Source organism: Pyrgilauda ruficollis, unplaced genomic scaffold (genome assembly GCF_017590135.1).
Source record: "Pyrgilauda ruficollis isolate IOZ18807 unplaced genomic scaffold, ASM1759013v1 scaffold60, whole genome shotgun sequence".
Classification (NCBI taxonomy): domain Eukaryota; kingdom Metazoa; phylum Chordata; class Aves; order Passeriformes; family Passeridae; genus Pyrgilauda; species Pyrgilauda ruficollis.
Window position 1 is genome coordinate 2,956,135 of NW_024527711.1, and position 23,487 is coordinate 2,979,621.

The 23,487-nt window shown below is 41.4% G+C and overlaps 1 protein-coding gene across 4 annotated transcripts; it reads right to left on the reverse strand.

Moving 5' to 3' along the window:
- Positions 1–5,004: 5,004 nt before the first annotated feature.
- Positions 5,005–14,495, reverse strand: HIKESHI (heat shock protein nuclear import factor hikeshi). Of its 4 annotated transcripts, none has more exons than XM_041483649.1 (6): positions 14,377–14,489; positions 13,899–14,007; positions 13,406–13,643; positions 9,579–9,730; positions 6,982–7,100; positions 5,005–5,238 (listed from the first exon to the last, which is right to left on the reverse strand). In XM_041483649.1, exons 3-6 carry the CDS (start codon positions 13,554–13,556, stop codon positions 5,184–5,186), a joined length of 477 nt encoding a protein of 158 aa, XP_041339583.1. In that variant the 5' UTR covers positions 13,557–13,643; positions 13,899–14,007; positions 14,377–14,489; the 3' UTR covers positions 5,005–5,183. The 4 variants fall into 4 exon arrangements, with proteins under 4 accessions (XP_041339583.1, XP_041339582.1, XP_041339581.1 ...); XM_041483648.1 differs by lacking the exon at positions 14,377–14,489 and adding an exon at positions 14,094–14,367; XM_041483647.1 differs by lacking the exon at positions 13,899–14,007 and having other exon boundaries at positions 14,377–14,495.
- Between the last annotated feature and the right edge of the window lie 8,992 nt (positions 14,496–23,487).

A 23,487-nucleotide genomic window follows, 5' to 3' on the forward strand; every position in this document is an offset into this window, starting at 1 on the left:
TGATCCACAGACCTCATAGATCATTCTCTGGAAAGTATGAGGGGTTGGCAGAGTCTGAAAAGTTATGGGGCTGGGGTGTTGGGAGAGCACTCCAGAAAGGCAGTGGGAGTGCTCAGGCTTCCTGCAGCCTCCAGGAAACAGCTTTGATTGAATTAGCTGTACTAAGAATGATTGGGTTGGAGGCTTGTGCCACTTAGCCTTTGCAAATGCTTTGCAATAGCATGGCATTGGACTGTCTCCTGTGTTTTCCCATGGCTGGGGTTGAGAGTGAATTGGGATACAAAAGCAGTAGGGATTTCTCAGCCATGGATGTTGTTTTGGGACATAAGTAGTACATTCTGACAAATGAGCTGCTCTGTTTGAGAGGAAGGAAAGGAAGGGTGGTGCTTGACTGGAAAGACGCCTAACAAAGTTAGGATCAGCTTTAACTTCTGTTTTAACTTAGGAATGTGCTGAAGACGGGCCTAGTAAAATGCAGACAAATGTTCCAGGAGCTTTGCCCTGAGAAACCTGGATGGAGCTGAAATCGGATGAACAGTGTTAATGAAGGGAAGGACTTGTGTAAGTAAAGCTGTAACCAAGGGGAGAAAAAATTCTCCTTTACAACAGTCAGCCCCATCTGCATGTAGAGCTAATAATATCTTGAAAATACACAACAGGGGGGAAAAAGTCTCTGTCAACAGTCAGACTGATAAAGCTCAAGTGGATATAAAACTTATGTATTTATTTCATTAGGGTGTTTTCTTTCTACAGTTGCCTAGTTCTAGACTAAAAAAAAAGAAAGATTAAAATTATTGTGTGTCTTCTGGAAGATACAGAGCTATAGAGTTATAATCATTGCAAAAGAATTTAAAGAAGAGTTTAATATTTTCTAAAACCTTTTCACCTTTTAATATATACTTTTGTGAAACATGCCTTAAGTGCTCCAGTGCCTAAATTTTTCAACAATAAAAGTGTGGTTTAACCCAAGTATTGGAGAAACCTACCAAAAATAGTCTGAAAGAACATGTGTTTTTCTCCATTGTCTTCGGGCAACCTTAAGTCTGTTCTTTGGCAAATTCTGTAATTGATCCTTCTGTTCCCCATCTCAAGATAGGTGAGGGAGAGGTAAAGTCAGGCTGATGAGTAACTGCAGTACAGTCAGGAAACTTTCAGAGGCTGCAAGTGTTGTTACAGAGTCTGTTCTTTATGAACTCTGCATGAAGAACATACTAAAATTTGAAGGCTGCTGATTCCCTCAGTTATTGCACACTGCCTATCTCCCTGAAGAGAAAAAAAAAAAAAAAAAAAAAAGCTGAAGTGTAGAGGTACCTGGCAGCCTGTCTTACTCCACCAAGTTTCAGAAACTTAGAAATTGTATAAATGGTAGGCTTGGACTACAGTTCTAACTTTTAGGCAGAGATTTTACCCAGAGACAGCAAGAAGGTTTGTACCACAGCTGGAAGTAGAAATAGAAAACAGATTCCTGATTGTTAAATCAGTGGTTCACTTAAAGGTCTCTTCTCAGAGTATGGTCCTGGTTCCTGGGGTGATGCTCCATCTGGTGGTGAATCAATAAAGAACATTACCACAATGCAGTTTAAATCAGGTTCTTCTTGAGGCTTTTAATGTTAAGCCAAAAAAATTTTATGCAAATATGGATCGAATTTGCGCTTCCTAGTATAGGTAGGAGTGTTTGTTTTCTCTGGTGCATTTCATGCTTATGTTTCACCACTGATTGTATTGGGGAGCTCTGGTTCCATGAATAAATGTAAAGGAATTAACTTCCTTTGCAAGTGCTACAGACACAGGTTCACCTGAGAATGCTTCACTGTCGCCATGAGCTGTGTCAGAAAAATATTTACAATGCAGAAATGAAGCAACTTTCAGAAAACAAATAAACAAATCCTGTGCATAATTAGAATTTTGACTATTTGCCATGAATTTTGCACCTGTTTCTGTATAAGCCAGCAGCAGTATATGCACTTTGTTGCTTCCTGTATTTTTAAATTTTTCTCTGGGCATGGTAGTAAGGTGAGGGCACATGTAGAAAGAGGTAGGGCCCTTGTGACAAGAATTCCCACTCTAACTAACAATTCCTGTTGCCTTGGAAAGGAAAACAATTGGGAAGATGTCCCAAAATGGAGGGAAATATATCTACCCTTGCCATGGTTATGAGTTTGTCATGGAAAGGTGTGTTAGCCTCAAAGCCTAATGATCAGTAGACAGTATTTTATTTTTTTTTTTTACAGGTTTTCTTTAAAACCTGAACTCCCTAGTATCTAGAAACTGGGAATATTACTCTAAATGTAGGAGGATCATTACAAAATAATTTGTATTACATTGAGGTTGTTATTATTACAGGCATTATACCTCTGGCTATACCCGGGGAAAGGAATTTTAGTATTTTGCATGTGGAGAAAAAAAAAAAAGTATATGTATCTATATATAGATATATATAATATGTTAAAGGCAAAATAGATAAATGTATCTATCTTTGTTTTTTGTCAGATTTTTTTCCTATAATCCCCTTCTCCCATTTTACAACCACAATGTTGAGATAAGAAGTATTGTTGGGAGACAGGTTAGACGACCCTGGGGTTTCTTAAGTTAAATTTCCTTAGACAAACTGAATGCCTGTTTCCTCAAGCATCCTAACCAGTGATCATATGATAGGATCTCACAGAGCTAGTGAAACTCACCCACCATAATCCTATGCTTCAAAGCTGAGAAAGAAAAAGCACATATGCTTGAGAAGCACAGTCTGGACATCCACACAACCTGTAGAAATGATTCACAGCAGTTGTGAAAGGCAAAATACTGATACTGAAGGGGGATAGACTGTTCCCTCTGTGAGTTTCTGATCTGTAAGCTCAGTCACAGCAGGAAAGAAAAGTAATTTACAATGATGCTCTCAAGCATGTGCTAGATTCAGTGAGCTCAGAGACAACATCCACTGAACCCACAGTGGCTATAGCACAGGGAGAAGTTCTTAATCTACACTACTGAATTATTCAAACCCCATATAATAGATATTTTCATTTACAGTCCTAATGACTGGAGCAGGGGCAAGAGCAGCCACAGCACTCATGTTGGACTTAGTGATCCCACCCACATGGTCTAGTCTGGCGTGTCTGGCTTCCTGAAACCCAAACAACAATCCCACCAGCATCTGGAATAACCAGAATGCAGCTTTGGTCAGAACAGAAGTAGCTTGTTATAACTAGAAGAGTGAGCAGCAGAGTGACAGCCTGTGCCCAAACAGGGCCCTTGGGTTTAAATACCTATAGTTCTATGACTTGCTCTTCACCAAACCATGTCAGATAGTGAGGGCCATAGAAGTTGCAGCAGGGAGTAGTGACATGAGGATTATTTCATAGAGGGCAGCTCTGGGCAGTCAGATGAGGAAGTTGTAGGTAGTCTCTTACAAATAAATCACTCCTTTGTTAATTAAATTGTGCTGATGGAGTGAGTCTACTACATCATGTAGACACATATTCCCTAACTCCTGATGTCTTGCAATGGCTTGTGAAGTGTTAATTACTTATTTCCATACCAGCCAGATCCTTCCTTAGAAGTGTGAGAAGCTGAGCAATGACCATTCCCAACTTCCATTTGGTCCCTCTTGTCTCATCTGATCCACTTCTGTCACCAGCAAGGTGAGGCATCTGCCACCTGTGTGACAAAACTACCACATCCTACAGCAGAATTTGACAGCTAACACAGAATTATCCTAATGACCCATTCTGATGAGGGAGTTCAGCCTGGGCCTCTGCTAAGTTCCTTCATTGCTGCTTCTCTACAAACATGTGGCCTACAAATACGTCTTTACGAGAATTAAGCCTTGTCAAGCAGGCAACCCAAATTTTTCAGGGCTTGGGTCTGTGCCATGGCTTCCAGGAAATAACCATGAGCTTTGTTCCATAAATTACCTGGGAGAGAATTAGTTTTACTTTTCAAAAGCTGTTCTTACAACAGATTTCCTGGGTTTCATCAGTTTGTTTTCCTGCTCTTCTAGGCCCCAGGTTGAGCTCATCCCTCTTATTCCTTGAGTCCCTCTGCTTTTATGCCAGGGAAGAGTCCACTTTAAGCTGAGGCAGAAATGACATAGGGTGTCATTGAGCATGCTCAAAGGACTGAGTTTCCGTTCTCAGGACAAGCATACCTAAAGCTGACTTGACTTGATAAAGGACTCCTTAAAGGCTTCATTTCCCATTCAATGAAACCAGTAAAAACTTTTATTTTCATGGCAGTGGTTTGGGAACAAGTCTTAGTCCATGGTTACAGAAAGTAACTTAAAAAAGCAAGATCTATTGTTCAAAACAGTATTTCTTCATTCAGTATTTGTTCAATCTAGTGAACAGAAGGGCCAGCTGCAGGTTACCTATGAGATACCTGGGCATGTGTGGCACTAGCAGAAACTGTACTTGTCATGAGAACCACTCAGACCACTCCAAAATCCTATGGATTTATGAGCAAATGTGACAGCTTTTGGTGCCAGTAACCTAGACAGCATTATCAGACACCGCACATGTTTCTAAGAGAAACAAGATTTTACTCTATTATTACTGGGAAAAATTCTTCTAGCACAGCTGAAGTTCCCAAAGATTCCTCTTCATTACACTTTCATACAGGAAAAGTTAAAAGACAGGTACTCCAGGATTAAGCTCAATAGTGTCTTACTGCCAAAGAGGGAAATACTGCTGTACCATTTATATGAGCTGGGGACAGGAATATTAGTTGTCCACAAAGTGGAAGAACTTACAGTGCAAGTACCAGCAGGAAAACCATCAGCATATTCACAGTTGCCTGATCACTCTTCAAATGAGGTAAAGAAGGAAAAATCTGCATTCAGTTTGTGTACAACACCCCAAAGCACCACACAAGTATGACACACTGCTGCCATTTTTCATCTTGTAATTTTTTTCCACTTTAAATGCAGTTTCAAGTAGATATTTCTACATGGAACACTGATTTCTTGTTGCAGCCAAGCATTTCAATTAAATAAACCAACATGCAGACTAGTAAGTTTCATTAATTTTAATTTTAAATACTGTTCAATAGTAATATAAAAGTTACTAGTTTGTCTATTTAGACTAATCGTTGTTTGGGTTTCCCCCCCCCCACCAAAATCTTCAGTAGAGTTACTTGATGCATCTTTCAGGTAACACTTTAGAAAGAACTCCAAATGACAGAATTTAAGCTTATGTTTTCCAAAAGAGAGGGTTCTGTGTCAGACGTCTCTGGAAGTTTTCATACCTAGAAAAATAAAAAAAAAAAAACCAACAGCTGCTGCATATACAATTGTGTTTTTAAAAAAGGGTACAAATAATTTAGTCTATGCAGAGAACATGACCAATTACATCTGTTTTACACCAGGAAATCAGTAAATCCCAAATCCATTTGCATATCTGGAATATTTGCAGTTAGACTTAGTTATTTCACCAAGATGAATTTTGTTAAAGCAGTATCCCAGAGGAGACACATTCAAGCTTAGTAAAATTTAACGTTAATTTAGATTGAATATAAGGAAAATTTTCTTTGCTGAAGAGCTTGTCAAGCACTGGAAGTGGTGGAGCCACTGTCCTTGGTGGTGTTTGAAATACATGTGGACATGTTTTATTGGCCCTGGGTTTGTGGTGCACTTGGCAGCAGGAGGCGAACGATTGGACTTCATCTTAAAGGTCTGTTCCAACCTAAACAAGTCCATGAATTATAAGTGGCTGTTTTATGCATAATGTTTTTTTGGGCTAGGAAATCATGAATGAATATATGAATCTGAGGCTGGATGGTAATGTTCTAGTAAAATCAAATGAGGAAATGTAATTCTCTAACACATAATGCAAACGTGTTGTCCCAATTTCACTTTCCATACTCACAAAACCAAGCAAACCATAAACAAACAGCATCAGAATTCACTGTTGACACACAGTGAAGAAAGAGACAAAATATACAATTCCTGTGCCTTTCTACAAGACAAAGGAAAAAAACCAATAAAGAAGCCTACAGGCTTTGAGCCACAAAAGTTAAACCCCCCCCTTTTAATCCTCACAAACCCAAAATGTAAGGAATCAAAAGGTGCTGCCAATGAAACAAAGGAAACCACAAAATGTTCTATACCTCATAGTTCATAGCCTAGCTTAAATGAGAAAAGACTGAAGGGCTTTAAAGCAATTCAGCCTCACCCAGGCACTGACCAGTCACATCAGAGACTCTACCCACATACAGTTCATGGAGTTCGTAGTTACCTTCTAAACACAAGGCATCTGTATCAAATTACACTCCCAAACAATACATATGGTTCTCATCAACTGCTTGCATATTCATGAGATCCTACTAATGATAAAACTGTATTCAGATAGTCTCAAACACTGATTTTGAAAGGTCTTAGGTTAATACTGCAGAGGCTAAATAAATAAGGCCAAACTGATAGGAAAGACATTTTCAGATAACCTAAAGGATTGCCTGCAGTTCACAATTTATGTCCAGACTACACAGGCTATCCCCAGACAGTTATTAAACCAGTTCCTGGAAAACAACTCCCAGAGGGAATTGCATATTTACACTCAAGGATCTTGGTGACAGAACCAGGTCAACTAGTGACATGATTTCATCACCTCTCACATATTCTTAAGTAAGGCACCTATAGAGACTAAAACAAATAAGCATAAAATGACATGTATCAGTGTGCTCTGTCTTCCCACAACTCCAGAGCCTTTGCATTATCAGCAACACAGTGCAAATGCACATATGTCAAAGGCAACTTTTTTAGAACCAAAAACGTTTCACTGGTTGCATAGCACTTTTCTAACAAAAAAAAGCCCTCACAAATAAATATAAAAACAGTGGGCAGGACCTGTCTATACTAGAAATAAACAACAACAATTTTAAACACTTCTGCATCATCTCACTGAATAGCATGACAATCGTTCAGTGCTTAGAAATGATGGTCTAATGCCTAGAAAAAAAAGAATATTTGTTACTAGAGATCACTGTCATTACCATTTCAGAACTACATTTGCAGGAATGAAAGCTTCAGAAGGATTTGGGGTCATCTGTGCCTGAGTAACAGCAAACGAGGAAGCAAAGTTATAGAAGTTATCCAACATCTTCTGAGTGAACTGAAAAAAAAAAGAGATATTTTAAGGAAGTTCTTTCTTCAATTTGAACTTTTGTGCAAAAGTTTAACAGATATATAGCTACTACATGAAGTAATTTTAGCACTGACATCTAAAACACAGTGGCAAAGTGGATGTAGTAGGTCCAGAGACATCAAAACATTCTAAGCTTCAGTTTTGCCCTCAGATCCATCAGGCATCCAGAAATCATTTTAAGAATCTTCACTTACCCTCTCCCTGCTCAGTTTCATCCAACTGGACAAACAGCTTTAGGAAGAACATTTTCTGTTCATGACAAAAAAGTGATAGAGTGACAAGACCTGTCCCTCTCCTCCAAACTGAAAAATCAGAAGAACTCCAGACTGGGCCAAAGCTGCCATTCCAGCTCACAGAAAAACACTTGTTAAACCACTGGAAAAGTCTGTAATCTATTTACAGCTCATCAGACTCCAGTGACAGGGTAATTTCCTTTAGCATTCCCCACAGAAGGGCTGCTGTCCTGGCACCTTTTACTACAAGATCTTGTGGGGAAAACACCTAAAGGATGCACAGGGCACTCCTAAATTGTAGGACTAGAAAAGAAGAGAGTGAAAGAGAGGCCAAGAAATAGCAAGCCCTGTGTGTAGAGGATGAGGCTGGAATGTATGACATTCCCAGCCAGTCTACAAATATACAAGTCTAACTACTCCTTATTTCTTCTATTAAAAGAAAAAAAAAAAAAAAGAAAAAAGTTATGCTTTGTTTTGGTGGGAGAACAAGGATTTTCGTATAGAAAATTATAGACAGTGAAATGATACAGGAAAACAGAGCCTGAGTTCATAAATGCACAGTCTTGTGCTCCCCTCTGACAAAAGGAGCAGAAGAAATCATATCCCAGAATCCTGCCCTCAGTCTCATTTCACTCACATGCAGAACTCTATGGTTTTGTCCTACTTCTTTTTTATATATGTTTATATGCATAAAAAGACATATTCAATCATAAGTCTTCATAAAAATTGCTAAAAATGTAATAGGAGAGCAACTCCTTAACTTAGGGTACCAACAGATGATTTTGCCGTTTAAAAAACTTTTATTGCTATAATGTAGCAGTTCCAAAGAGCTGATGTCAAATATTAAATGAAAGCCATTAGTTATTAACAAATATGCTCCCAGTCATATAGGCCCTTCCTCTGCAATTTACTCCCTCAAAGGTTTCCTTTCACTTTGACCTCACACATTTTCTCTGTAGGGAGTAAGTAATACCTCACCCTTTGGGTCAATTGCATTCCTTGAAGGCAATTACAATTTCAGTTAAGATGCTCAGAGTTAGGTGCTGCTCTTTTTTAAAAAAAATTCACTGAACTGAAAATTACATTTGTAAAAATGTTATGCAATCATGAGGTGGTTTTTTTATTTTATATATTACTGCCAGAAAAATCCATGAGCCATCTTTCAAATGACCTGATGTGGCACGTTATTCCTCATAACTTAAATACTGCTATAATAAAAATTGGTGGAATCAGAAATATTATTTATGTGTCCTTAGCCCCTAACAACTCTAGAAAAGTGCAATTAACAGTAGTTTACAAAAATAGCTGTTGGTCAACTCCTAGTCATGGTAACTTTCTGTGAGAAACATTACCTATTTGGAGCTACAATGTGTATAAACTGCCAAAGAACATCAGCTACAGTATCAGGATTACTGTACCATTACCAGTCTCCCTCAGCAAGCACCTGGAAGGAAAGTGAGAAGGTAAAAAAGGCCTGAAGAAAAGCCTCACCAACTGCTGAAATGTTAGAAGAAAATGCCAGAGCCATCAGTGTTAGGGAAATCAAGACCCACTATGCAGGTCTAGCTTGCCTTGGACTGCTGTCAGACTGCCAACTAACTGCCAGAGCTGGTTGAGGATTTCCAGAGCTTCAAACCAATGGACAGGCTGGGTTAAAAAATGGCACATATTTAGCCCAAGGCCTGATCCACAGTGAAGGCATTGGGGAAAAACAAATAAAAATCTTTCTGTGGGAAAGGGCATAGTTCTGTAGTTCTGCATAGCTACATCAGAAGGATTTCTCCAGGGAAAGTGGTGCACCTTAATATCTCTCTGCATCCATGTCCACATTTGCCTTAACTTGAAGTTTCAGCACCTACAAATCACCAAAGATCCATTCTCTCTTACATGTATTTAGTCACAGCTGCTCCTACAAGAAGTATCATAAATAATTTTAGAGTAGAGTGACACTGACACAAGTGAACCTCTTGGCCTCGTGTCACTGAGGATGCAAATTCCAGTCTTTTACAGGACACAGTTTTTCAGTGTAAGAAAAAGCAATTTCATAGTATCAAAGCATCCAACCAAATGATTTGACAATTATTAGGTTGCTTACAATCCTATTGCCACTCCCAGCAGCATCCCCTACCCACTCCCCAATTAGTGCTTCAGAGGCTCAATTCTTGAGACTTCCATAGAAAGAGAATTTCTGAAAATGGAAAGTCCAGGCTACCTCTGTGAATGAATCTACTGATGACACAGCAGCACTTGCAACAGGAGTCTGCTGGGCCAGGTTCTCCAGCAGTTCCACTGAGATTCCAATCTGAGCCACTGTTGGTGTCTGTGGGAGGTTCATGGCACCAAAGGGATGTTGACTTCCCTTGCCTGAAAGCACCACGAACAGCACACGTTAGGTTTGGCACACACGTAAAGGCTGTGTAACTTCAACCACCGTGTTTCTCCTGTACAAGGCATTCCCCAGCTCCCACCAGAGGGATCTCCCTATCAGGAAATACAGGAAAACCACAGTCTGAGCACAGGCAAAAGTACACACAAGCACAACAGATGGAACAGTGTGATTGGTACATTTAAAAAGCACAACAGATCATAAGGAAATTTCTAAAAACCAGAAGAACATGACTTTACAGCTCCCTATGAAGTAAACAGATTCAAGAGGGAATACGATCAGTGAGTGAAAGACAGCAGAACCTTTCTCTACAGGAACCTAGCTTTTAATTCACATTTGGGCCATTGCAGATAAACAAGAAATATGCAGCACTGCTGCAGTTGTTTGATTTACTCATTAAAGTCAGGTTCTAGTAAACCTGCTCTGAGAAAGTAGAGAGCACTGGTTTATGATCCCTCTGACTCAGGGAGGGCTGGGCAGCCCCAGGTCTCGTCTGAACTGCTAAAACCCACCAAAGCAGCAAAGGTCAAAGAAATAGTAATGGAACAGAAAGGCCTCTGACTTTGCAAGTGCCACAAAGAAAAGAAGGAACCATCCCCAAACTGCTTGCCATAAACACAGGCATCATCCCAGCCTTCTGCCCTCACTTCTGACCTTTCTCAACCCATACTTTTAGTCCCAGCTTCAGCCAAGGTCTCTGTAAACAAGGACAGACTCAGAGTCACTTAAATCATGTACTCTTCTGTCAGCATCTCTAAGGGAAAATGCAGGGAAAAGGCCTGTGGGACCAGAGTGCAATCAGTAAGCAAACACTAATGCTGCACCTGTGTTTGTGGGAACACAGTGGTCAAGTACCCTCTTAACACAGACGCAATGTTTCTGCAGCACTCTCTGGCCTCTTACTAGCAGGAGAAAGCAGAGCTAATCAAGGGCTGTCCTGCAGACCAGTCAGTGCCATCCTAAGCTGCCAGAAAGGCTAATGGAGACCAAAAGCACCATCTCACTTAGTCAAAAACTCAGCCAGCAAAAACAGTCTGACAAGTTGAACTGAGATCAGGAACTCAGCCATTCCTCTGCAGAGACACAAGTCACAAAGAAGCAAACAGCCAACCCATACAGAAAGTACACTCATAAATTCAGCACCCTTTTCAACTGAAGTGCTACTTCTTAGTCCAGATCCTACAACTGCAATACAGTGCTACCTTATGAGTAAAGCACTCCTATTAAAATGTTACTTTAACACAAAGTCAGAAGAGAGTTCATCTCCTGAAATGCTACTAGAACCTCTTCTGAGGAATGCCATTTTATTGCTGTGTGATCTCACATTTGCTGGTGATAGGTGCTTGCTTGATACAAGCTATCAGAAACCAAGTAACAAGTTCATTATTAAAAAATCCCAACAGCAACAGAGCTGGTACAAATTTTTCATCTTGTAACATCTCCACCTGAGAAACTGACATTTCAATAAAAATGTAACATCTTCAAGCAACAGGCTTTGTTACAATGTATGATTACTTTAGACAGTCATGATACAAACAATAAAACACAGCTATTCCATTCACTCTCCAAGAACTCCCACAGAACCACAGCCTTGGAAAGATGTCTGCCTAAAAGTGTGAAATAAAAGCATCCATTGCCATCCTCACACTAGGAGAAATACACTCCACGGTTTCCATGCTTGGCTCTTGCAATTAGCATTCCAAACCTTACAAATGCTGAGAATGTTAAACAGTACTGAAATACAAGCTCAGTTTTTTGTATTCAGACCCTACACTCTCCAACACATTACATCACTGCAGAGCAGTGCATCAGGAAAGTATTTTTCCACCCATTTCTTTCCCTTCATTGAACCCTTAATTCAATGATTGAGCCCTCATTACCTTTCAACCCAACCACAATAAAACCCTTACCCATGTGTAGGCCTCAAATGCAGACATCCTATTAGAGCATAAACAGCATCACAGCAGAAAAGTCTGTCATGGAGAAGGCTCTGCTCTAACTCTTATCCCACTTGTGAACCTACTCCCAGTAAGGGTGCAAAATACAAGTCCAAAGTTTGTTTTCTATTTCTACCACACCTTCAGGCACAACTGAAAACAAAAAAAACCCCTTTCAATTCCAAGGCAGGGAGCATTTCTAAGCCCCTTCTTTATGTGTGAAATGAAACTCTGCTACAACCACTGCTTCCCAGGGAGCTGACAGAGACACACCTTTGGTCCTCTCAACCAGGTATTAAACCCAAAATGCAGAGTTCAAGTATCAGCAATATCTCTCAGTGATTCCAGCTCTCTGTTACATAGTCTTCCCCACCTTAAAATTGTTTATGACCATGGAAACTTAGATTGTGTAGCTTAGACTGAGTCCACAGTCAGGGCTAAGCTGCAGACAATGGGAATGGCAGAGCTCTCTGCTGCTCAGATCAAGCACAGCACTGCCTCAAGGCGCTGCAAATGTGTTCAATTATGCCACTGAGCTCTTCCTTGAGAGCAGCCCTTACTGGGAAATTATGGCTAATCATGCAAAAAGCATCTGAAAATGTATTTTCCTCCAAAGCTGTCTGAGAGCACACACCAGTGAGTCTTTCAAGCATGAGAAATATACACCAAAAGCACTGGAGTTATGCTATATGCTTTACCATTACACACACCTTTGGGATACACAAAACCACATCCCCTCACACCCTTCCTGCAGCTGCTCCCTCTTCTGAAGAAAACCCAAGATTCTGAGGAATGTGTACAATCAGAATTCATTTTGCTCTGCAGCTTGAGAGCCCTTATCTCAACCATACTGTCACATCCAGGACTGACCCAAAAGAAAGCATGTCATGTTATGAATGAATACATTTTAGCAGAGCAACCTCATTGCTTAATTCAACAGAAATTCAAGTTAAAGATGTAGACTACATCCAAGCCTACAAAAGATGTGCACTACTTTATCACTGTAACACTTTAAGCCGCTTGACTGATGTATCTGTCCCTTCCATACGACGGAGGTGTGTCATGGGAATGTCTCATCATTTTAATAATGCACACAGCACACCCCTCGTATTCAGGAAAACAAATGCACACAAAGACACACACAAACACTTTACTCAACGTACCAAAAGAATGAAAACATTTGGAAAGCTGCTTTCCAGTGAGGTCTATTTTGAGGTCCAATTGTCTATTGGACAATTCTATAGAGCAACTGCCCCTGGCTGGGTAGTGCCAGCTGTCAGAAATCACTGCCAGGCTCCACTCCCTGCAAAACCTGTCTGTGCTAAAAAAAAATACAACCACTTAGCAGAGGAAGCTGAAAGAAAATGCTGCTGGCATGTCTAGACAAACACCTAAAAACATGGCAGGGAAATTACAGGATCATTTTTCCTCTATGCAGAGGACAAAAAGAGGACAAAAACACATCAGGTCTGCTTAGAAGAATTTCCAGATCAACACCACACACAAGAAAAGATGAGAGAGAAATTTCACAAAGAACAGTAACACACAGACAGATGTCCATGAAGATGACAGGCTGCTTCTAGTGCACCTGCTCAAAACTATCTGAAAACACAGAGTATGTTGCCTTTTTAAGTAGCTTTTTGTTCAAAGCAACCTTCACACATTTATCCCTTATGCATTCAGGAACGTATCGACGCTATGTTCTACCAGTCTTACCAGATTTCAGACCAGAAATTTTGAAGATGGCACTTGGCTTCTCATTAGTGACAAACCCCAGCAGCTGCCACACTGCCATCCCACTCTGGTCTGGGTAACAAAAATAGACAGATCCTCCCATTCCATCTGGAAATGGTATAGTTCCCAGCATGAAGACCACTACATGGTTGATGTTTTCATAGTCTGGTAAATCAAATACAAATTTGTCTTCGGCCACTTGTTGGGGCGCAGCTTGTACCTAAAGAGAACAAAACCTTTATTAGTATTGACATGTTTTTCATCTTCATCTGTCTGCGAATTTCCTTTTACAGAAATACACCTAAAGTGGTACATAACAAAAAGTGAGGAACGTACTAGCCTAAAGAGCAAATAGCCAGATAAAAGTCAAACACAGCAGAAGAACAACTGCAAAAAATATTACCAGAAAGACACAACAGTCTTGTTCTACCTGCACTGAACACATATCCCACCCGGGACTACAGGATCAGAATACCTTCGCTCCCCATGTGCGTAGGAGGAAAATAGGGTGCAGAAGAGGTTGCCAAGTCACTAAGAAGTGGCTGTTGACCACCTGGCTGGCACAACCCCAGGATCATGGAAACCTGTTCACATAGGAAATACAATAGACCTTGAGAAAGGCAGCAGAAGGATGGCTGAATGCCAGAGCAGAAGATACCCTCCTCTTTACCCGAGATGCCACATCCTTGCAGCCAAGGCACAATCTAGCCTTAAAAAGCTTCTTTTAAGCTCCCAGCTTGTCTCTGAGGAGACAACACCGCCAGGGGGATGGCAAGCGCCTCCCGGCAAGGACGCTCGACAAGGCAGCAGCCTGTGGGGACGCGGGGCAGGAGCCAGCCGAGCGCCGGGCAGGCGGGGCCCCTGCCTGGGCCCGGGGGGGCCAAGGCCCTGCGGCAGCTCCACCCCGCCCCCGAGCGGGTTGAGGGCCCCGCTCGGGCCCGGGCTGCGCTCACCAGCCTGCCCGCCACCAGGCAGCCGAACATGGCGGCGGCCGGCGAACCCCCTCAGACGCCTCGCTACTCCCGAGCCTCCATGAGCGCCGTCCCCGGAAAGTCAACACGCCCCCGCTCACCCCGGCGCCGCCGAGTCACTTCCGCAGCGCCGCCACCATGGACTACAACTCCCGCAGTGCAACGCGCGCCCGCGCACAGGCGGTATGGGTGTGTGGGGGCGGAGCATGACGGGAGATGTAGTTCTTCCGCGTCACCGCGCTGATGTGCATGATGGGGGGCAAGAGGTGACACCGCCCGGCGCTGTCCCGGGCCAGCCCCGCCGCTGGCCAGGGGCTGTGGGCAGGAGTGTTCTCAGCAAAATACCGCAGAGTCTTTTGCCCTTGTGTTTTAGCTAGGCTGAGTTGCCTTAGATCCGTGATCATGGCGTGTAGGCACGGGATGAAATCAGGCAACAGAGGAAGAAAATGAACAGGGAGATGAGGAGAAGCAGTTCATCTGGTAAATCTCCATAAATTATGACAGAAATTCCCCTCAGCTCAAGACACAAAGACTGTTCTGCGACCTGTGTTTGCAGGGCGGCTCTCTTACAAAGTTGCCATGTAGGCTGCGCCCGTGTTCTTTGGCTGAGGGGAGCTGCTGTGCTTCATTGCTTGCGGTCTCCGGGGTGTCGGAGCGCAGCTGGCTGGGCCACATGGAAACAAAGCATTCCTTGCTTGGACTGAGAACAGTGTTCTGCACTTTCTGTAGAAGCCACTCCTTTAAATCTTGTTCTCACGTCTCATTTGGTGTTTACACAGGTATTTTAATTCATGCTTCAATCTTAATCATACCCGTATTTATATTTCTGCCACAAATCTTTATGAAACCTCTCCCGTTTTACCATGCCAGTGTGCTGCTATGGACTGTGAAACCTGTGACTGACCCATCTCTGTAGGCAATGTCAGGGCCTTTCCTGCAGCCAGGATCACATTTGGTGGACAGCTTCTCCTGTCTTCAGCCCTCCCAGACCCTGGGCACTGCACCTGTGCCTTATGGCAGAGGTTTGTCACTGGGGAAGCTCCCAGAGTGTTGCTTTTGTTGCTCGCTTTGTGGTAGTAAAGTTTTAGCAAAGCATTGTGCTGCCTTTCCAAATGCTAAAAACTTAAAATAAGACCCCAGTGCCTGCTACCAGATGGGGTAACCAACCTGTCCCTTGCAGTGTGAAAATGTGAGGGAATTATGAGAGCAAGACCTATTAAAAATGCTGATGCTCGCCCGTGATTATTTGTAGAGGCAGAATGCAATATGTGTTTCTGCCTGATTCACCTCTTGCATGTAGTAAGAAGCCCAGGTGTAAGAAGTATTGAGGCAATAGAGCAGAACTGCTTAGTCCCAGGCCTCATTTTGGATTTGGACATTTTCAAGTGAGTTCTCCGCTTGGCAGGTGCTTTTCCAGCTGGCCCCAATGAGCTGGAAAGAAAGAAAGTGTTTTAAAGCTTGAGATATTGCAAATTAGCGAAGGGTGGCCAAGCTCTGCAGTGCAGCCACTGAGACACAACAAGAAATCTGTTAATTAGGCAAGAGCTCATCTCAGATTGCCAGCTTGCTGCAAACCTCTGAGACTACACCATGTCCAAAAGGCTCAGGGCAGCCCCATTTTGCAGCATGATCTCATCAGGGCTCTCATGCACTCTTGTTTAGGCATGATTTTAATTTTTTTTTATTATTTTTTTTAAATTTAAAGCTGATTATTTACTATTTATCTAATCTTGTGGAGCTTTCTGTGCAATGACAGCAGCAGAGCCATTGCTGCTCCCCCTGCTAAAAGCTAATCTGAGCCTGTTTAGGAAGTTGCTCTAGAACTTACTTGTGACACAGATGTTCACTTGCACCCCTATAAGATCCATGCCTTAATGCCATTTAGGTAAAAGAAGGTCATACGGAGCAGGCACATTCCCTCTGTGCAGTCAGGGAAGGTATTTCCTAGTCAATAGTGACAGATAGTGGCATGACACAGAGAACAGTTATTTGTAGAGAACTTCTGAGAAGAAGTTTCGGCTCCTGGGTGAGGCAAAGGTAGGAGTAAGAAGAAGAAATCTCAGGCAAGTTGAGTCCAGATTGACACAAAACTTCACCAATATAGTGGTGGGTGGTGTGCCAGAGTATGTGCTGGGATTTCACCTGAACACACAGAGCAGAAGCATCTACATGTGTCTAACCATGAGTGCAGTAAGGTGTGGATCCTGGATGAGCAAGAACTGTGGAAAGTAACTTTTTTTCCTGAATAAAGAGTAATTTTCTTGTACTTCATTTCACTTTAGTCACAGTTACAAAAACAGGAAGAGCTTGTAAAATATTTATGTGGTAGGTTTGGGGTGGGTTTTGTTGTTCTCCTTTCTTCTTTCTCTGGACACCTTTTTCTCTTTGTTTGTCAGTGTATTTTTCTGCTGTTTTTCTAGTCTCCAGGCCATTAAGGATTTCATGAACTTAATTGCAGGTTTTCCAGCTTGAGGAGTTGTAGCCTATGTAGCCATTTATTGTGCAGAAGTTGTTCCATATTTTCTGATTGCTCTTGTCATTTCTTGGTCCATTTCCCCCAGATTCCCTGCAGGAGAGCAGGCAGCCCTGCAGCCAGTTCCAGCTGCCAGCAGTCAGGAAGGCACTGGGCAGATCTGCCCACAGGTGCACGTCTCTCCTGTTTCAGGAAGGTGTTGAGGCTCTCGTTTTTGGCCATGTGAGATCAGGTGATAGAGAAGACTGGGCTCTTGACCGGTTCCCCTGACCAATAAGCCTGGGGTGTTTCAAGAATTGTTTTCTCTGTGTAGCTGAGGAATCTTAGGGCTCATGGAATCCTTAATGGCCTTGAGAGCACAGATGAGGCTGCTGTAGGGTGCCAAGAATAGGGCTGAGGGCATTTGGGATAGTGAAAAGGTGTGACAGAAAGGACAGTATTATGTAATGGTGAAGAAGGAGCTGCCTCATGGGACAGAGGAGGAACAAGGCTAAATGGAGCATGGAGGAATGTGATGTCAGGTGGTTCAGACTCTGTAAGGCCACTTTGGAAAGAGATTTTAATTGTCTTTGTGCTGAGCAGTAGCCTGCATTTGTTGTGTAGCTGCTTTTGTCAGGGCTGTTGAGGCATAAGTGTTAATCTTCTCCCTTTTGGAGTCAGTGAACATTTTGTTTACAGAAATAGTGATTGGGAAAAAGTTACCAGATAAGTCTACAGAGGTTGAATATTTACTTGGAGGCTGGAAAAAAGAACCAAAGTGCCCAACTTAACTGAAGACTAGTTATGCTCTTTTGAGTATGTTCAAATAACTGCATAAAACAATCAAAATCTGGAGACAGTGAACACAGGTGCAATTGGTGGCACTGTTTTATATTAAAATATTTTAATTTGCATTATAATTTTCCACTATTAGGACTTTTGCCTGCTTTCTTCTCCACTTTTCCAAACATTAACTATTAGGACTAAAGTTCTTTTCAGTAAGTACTTCCATTAGTTTATATTTTTATATATGTAAAAGTTTCAGCCAGAATGTTTCTGTTGTTTCCAAGACATGGGTCAAAAATGCATTGTTTTACTCAAGGTAAAAAATTAAAATCTGGATGACCTGTTCTTTCAGAAGCCCTAATTCCCTCATTTTGTAAGAGCAGAGACTTGCAATTTGCTGGTAGGTAGTCTTGAGTCAGAAATGGTGCTGTGAAAATAAGGTCACCTGTATCTAGATATGAAATATTTGGAGAATCCCAGTTTGTACATGCTCAGGAGAAATTTATGTTGCACCACAGGTTCCATTCCTGCTGAACAAGTCTCACTGGGGCTGCAGAAGTTTGTCTGTAGCTGCCTCTAGGTTGAGCACCAAAGCAAGAAGAGAGTATTGAGCACTTCTTACCCAGCCTAACAACCTGACGAAAGTACCTAATTTAAAATCAGTTTCCTTCTGTTATTTCTAGGCAGTGACTCCTCTAAGGCAGAAACTGTCCTTTGGAAGAGCAACTTTGTTGCCAGTAATTAGAGAAGACGTTTTGGCAGTTCAGCCGTTTATCTGAGGAGCCTCAGTTACATGGGAATTTAAGTGGGAGGAATCCAGTCTCTTCTCCTGCTCACAGTGCTGGTGTTTAGGTATGGTAGGAGGTACAGGAATAGTGAGGAAGAGTGAAGATGGGGGAAGGCATAAGGGCAATAGGTTGCAGCAGAGGTCAGGCAGGAGGAAGAATATAGTTTACTTTTCAGTAAACTGTATTTTTTGAGATTTGGGAAATAGTTTTAAAACCCTCTGGGCAACTGAAAGAGATGATGACTGGTTTGTTCACAAAAAAAGGTGCCTGGCATATTGACCTTGCATGACCTGTTCTTTGCCAGTGGTGGAGAGGAAATTCGTGTCTCTACTGTGGATTTTATCTCACTTACCAGCAACCTTGAACCCTCTGTTAGTGCTATCTGACAGCATCTGTCTATGGTTCTGTGAGAGCTTTAGCTATGACAGAATATTTGTAGAATATGGAAGATCATGTAATCTGTTCCTCAGATGACATTTTGGGACTTGAGTTCCATGGATGTCTTACTAGTCTTGGCTGCATTTAAGGTATCTGAATATTTATGGAGAGAATTATTTTGTATATGCTGAGACTGAATTTACATTTTCTAAGTGAATGACGCTTTGTCACCAGCAGATGGTGATAAAATACCAGGGTTTGGCATTTTAAAAAACCACTCTTTGTGTCAGAAGTTGAGACTGGCTCTGGTTGTATCTCTGCTGAAAAACTGCTCTGTTCAGTTTAAACCCTAATGAGGATGAAACAGTTCATAACTATATTAATGCTATGTCATTAACTGGCAGGCAGTGAACGATACTTTCAGGATCAAAACTAGTAATGGAACAGATAAACCAAATAATCCCAAGGACCATCAGTCTCCCTATAGGCCACACACACAGGGAGTCCCCAAGACTTGGGGTACAAGCAAACCAACCTTTTTTTTTATGCGGTAGGCATTTGGAATTCAAAATCAACTTAACAGCAAAATATTTTTTGTAGACACAAATTCTGTTCACAATGTAAGGATTTTTTTGAAGACATTTCTATTTGGTTATGTGAGATCTCAGTAGAGACCTACCCTGTTTGAATATCTCTTCAAGCATGTCTTAACCACTTCAAACAGACAAATCTGGCTTCCCTAAAGTTATCAGTTTAATTCTGGTTTGTCTAAAGCTGGTCTACCTTCTTCTTGTACGCATGAAAAAAAGAAACAAGCATACAACTACTTAAGGAAAAAGTTTCAATTGATTTATAGCATAAATAAGACACTTAATCTCTTGGCTTTATTGATGAATGTTAACAAAAAGTATTGTCCAAGCATAGCTTTCTAGGTCCAGCTGTGCTATCTCCATAGGTTTGTGTCTTCTGCTTAACTGTACATGTTCATCACTCCTCCTGTTAAAGTGTTTTGCTTCTTCAGGTTGCTTGCTAAGTGTTTCCCAAACTGTTTTAGGCATAATAATTTGAGTTAGTTTAAACAGATTCAGTATTAGATCAGCTAACTGGGAATATTATGAATGAAATAGTGGCTAAAAGAAGCACAGGACAAAGTGACAGTCCTGCTTCAGGTGGTGGTGTTGATCTACAGCACATATGGAGGCCCCTCACCTTTAATTCTTGCTTGTACTGTCATGTCATCTACAGCTCATTAAACTCTGTTTCTCAGCTTCTGATGACAGCCAATCCGTGATGTTCCCCTTATAAGTACTCACAAGAGCCAGGAGATCTTTGGTGCCTGGGGTCCTCTGATACATCAAAGATGGGCAAGGCACAGCTCACTCCCAGTGAAGAAAACTGCTTCTCTAGGTAGAAGGGGCTTTCTACCTTGTGTGCTGTTGGTGTTGCTATTTTGAGGGCAAAATTGCCCTGTTTTCTTAAAGTCTGAAAGAAATTAGTAGGAAATTCTACACCACGATGACTGAGTTCGCTGCTGGTGTTGGGAGAAAGCTAATTGAAGGTGAGGTGTGAACTAACCTTGGGGGATATTCACAGGACTGCAGGTGGTTGACTTTGCTTGTCTTGGTCTGTTACAACTTGACATTGAGACATCATAGCTGAGTATTTCTGAACTCATTCTGTCCCAGGTGAGAAGGTAACCTCCTTGTGTTTCACTTGGCAGCATATAGTCAGGTAAACCATGTCAGCTACACGTCTCAAGTAACACACTAGCTTTCTAGCTTGCTGTGTGTGGAATGGACTAAGCTTTGCCAGTAGTTAATTGCACGGGTTGTTGACTCCTGCTCTTAGAAACTGTAGTAACTCTTCATCATACTGACTATTTGCTTTCCTGCTCAGAATGGAGAACTTCTCTGCATGGTCATTTGGCTGTGCTTTGGGTCCTCAGCTTTGCTGACATGCCTCCCACTACTGTTTTTCTGGTTCTCACTCATGACTGCAGACAGGTGCTCTCTTGGTGGGGCTAACCTGCATGTCCAGAAAGGTCCCCTTACATTTCAAGACTGTCCAAGTGCTTTTTGTTCAGTCTCTTCTCACTAGATACAATAGGGGTGAGATTAGTGTCAGCTTAAGCTGTGGTGCACTTGGATTCAGGATCTGTGCTTTCTGTTTGCGTATGCTGGAATACTTCCGTGAAGGACAGGTGTGACTAAAAGCACTACCTACTCTCATTATCATGCTAATAAATCAGCTTTATACAATACATGTACTCCTATCTTTGTAAGCAGAGACGTGGCATGAGGGATGTGTTTTATTCAACCCAAAATAACTTTTTTTTTTTTTTAAGACAGCTTGCTTTTTTGAATTACATAGACCTTACCAGTGAAAATACAGAATATAACTCTGTACCCCTTCTTTGTGAAAGCAATCTAATGAAATTGTGTCAGGGTTACAGGATTCCCATGTTTAAAGACTTGATCCATAGTAACTCATCTCTGCCTATCTGGTAATTAAAAATAGGCATTAGAGATGTGGTTTGCCTTGGCTTCCAGGATTTGGAAAAACATACTGAGATACATGATCAATCCTGAGACACCCTGAAATTCTTCAATTCTTAGTAAGTTCAAAGGCTGTTATGGTACCCAGCAGCCCTTGGATGGAAGTCTGGAAAAACACCAAGGGAAAAAAGAAATGGTTTTTCCTTTGTGAAACCTTATCTGCATTTCAGGCAAGCCAAGCAGGACAGACTAATGTGTCCTACACAGTGATGGGGAAAGGTCATGGTGCTGAAGGATGGGTAAGGAAGTATTACACATTTGTAGGCATTGGCTTCAATGAAATGTAGTAACCTCCCATCAGGGGAGGTTATTATCCATGTTTTCCCAGGCTTCCTTTCAAAAACTAGTGCTTGTGTTTCTGGGGAGCTTTGTAAATTAAAAATCTGCACTACCACACTGATCATTAAACAGTTTGGTTGGTATTTATGTACTGGACACAGGAAGAATCAGCCTGAGTTCAGAATTGCTTTCCGTTTTGCAGCCAAATTGTGCATCTCTCCCATGAAGACACTTTGATTACTTTCTAGTTCTTTTTTCTTGTATTCCAGCCAATCCTGCTAAAATGTCCCTCAGAGCTAAACTGTGGTTCTGTATTTCAAATACAACCAAAGTTATTTAAGAATTTGAATGCATGAGTCCACTGGAAGAGATGGGCAGTGTCACCCAGCCAGCATTTGTAACCTCCCTTGGGAAGAAGTGATGCTTTTTCACCCTCATCTGACAAATCCCTGTCCTGTCAAAGATGCTGTAATTGATCTTTGTCATTAAATTCAATAATGTCCAAATTTACAGATCTACCTTGTTTCAGGCTAATGCAGATAAATGAGGTTCATGGTAAAATATTGACTTTTACTTGGCACCTATGCACCTCAGCACTTTATGCATTTGATTAACATACAAGCAAGGCTGTAAAATCAAATAAATGAATGCAAGGAGTAATGTTTTATTCTCTTTAAATGATATATGAGACATAGCTATTTATAGCAAGGGGTTGGAAGAGAAATGTAAAGCTAAGCCAATTCTAGGAATGCTGATACAGGAGAGTCAGTGAAAAATTGATATGTGTATGAGGAAGCTTCTGTAGGGAAAATCAGAACAGCATGTAGTGGTGTAGAGCTCATTTATTTGTGCCTTGATCATGGTCTCTACCCAGTGCAGCCAAACATTACATAAGAAACATTTTTTAAAAGTAAGACCCATGTTTTTAATGCTCAGTTACTGGAATTCCTTGCTAGGGACTGTGATAGATCATTTATATGGAAGTCTTTAAAGCAAGATTTTATACTTCTCTGCAGGCAATGCTGCAGCTGAGCCATGAATGCTGGACTTACTAAAGAAACTTCTCCAGCAGATGATCATTATGCAGGAGTCCAGGCTGGATGGTCATGCTGGTCTCTGTATGGATGTGACACACTCAAATTAGAGAGTGCTTATTATGCAAAAGCTGTGATGAATTCAAGCTACTAAGAACCACCAGATATTTTAATAATTTAAGAGAGAATGTCCTCAGAGAGATGATTCCTTGAAAAACTGTTTATCTACTGCAAGGGAAACTGCTCAGATCTCACTGAAGCCACAGCCAGGGGAATTTTCAAACTATCTCACTTGAGAACAGCAAAAATACTGACTCATTTCAGACTTATTCCCTCCCTATGCAAAATACATATGCATAGTGATCCATGCAAAATACAAATAGGCAGATCCTTAAAGGATGGAAATCTCAAAAGCTCTATCAAGGGAAAATCTTAACAGATGAGAAGGTTGCTGCATCTCTGAGAATGCTGAATATGAAACATCTTTCTCCACAAATAATGAGGACAATACAGTGATGTGAAAAGTGTGACCAATGTAAACACGGACCATTTGTCTGCTTTTCTTGCTGTCAGAATGATTGTGGATTTAGACAGGAACCACAGAACCTCGTTCAGCTTTCTTTGAGGAGGGGAGGGTTTTTTAGCACAGATATGCTGGAAAATGGCTGAATGGGGAACAAATCTTGAACAAATATTTAACAAATCTTGAGAAGATTTGTAAATTTATGTGTGGGGGAAAAAGAAAGAAAGCCTGAAAGTCCTTCACACCATTTCTTTGTTTCAAGGTCATCATGAATTAATTTTGGAGAACCATGGAATCA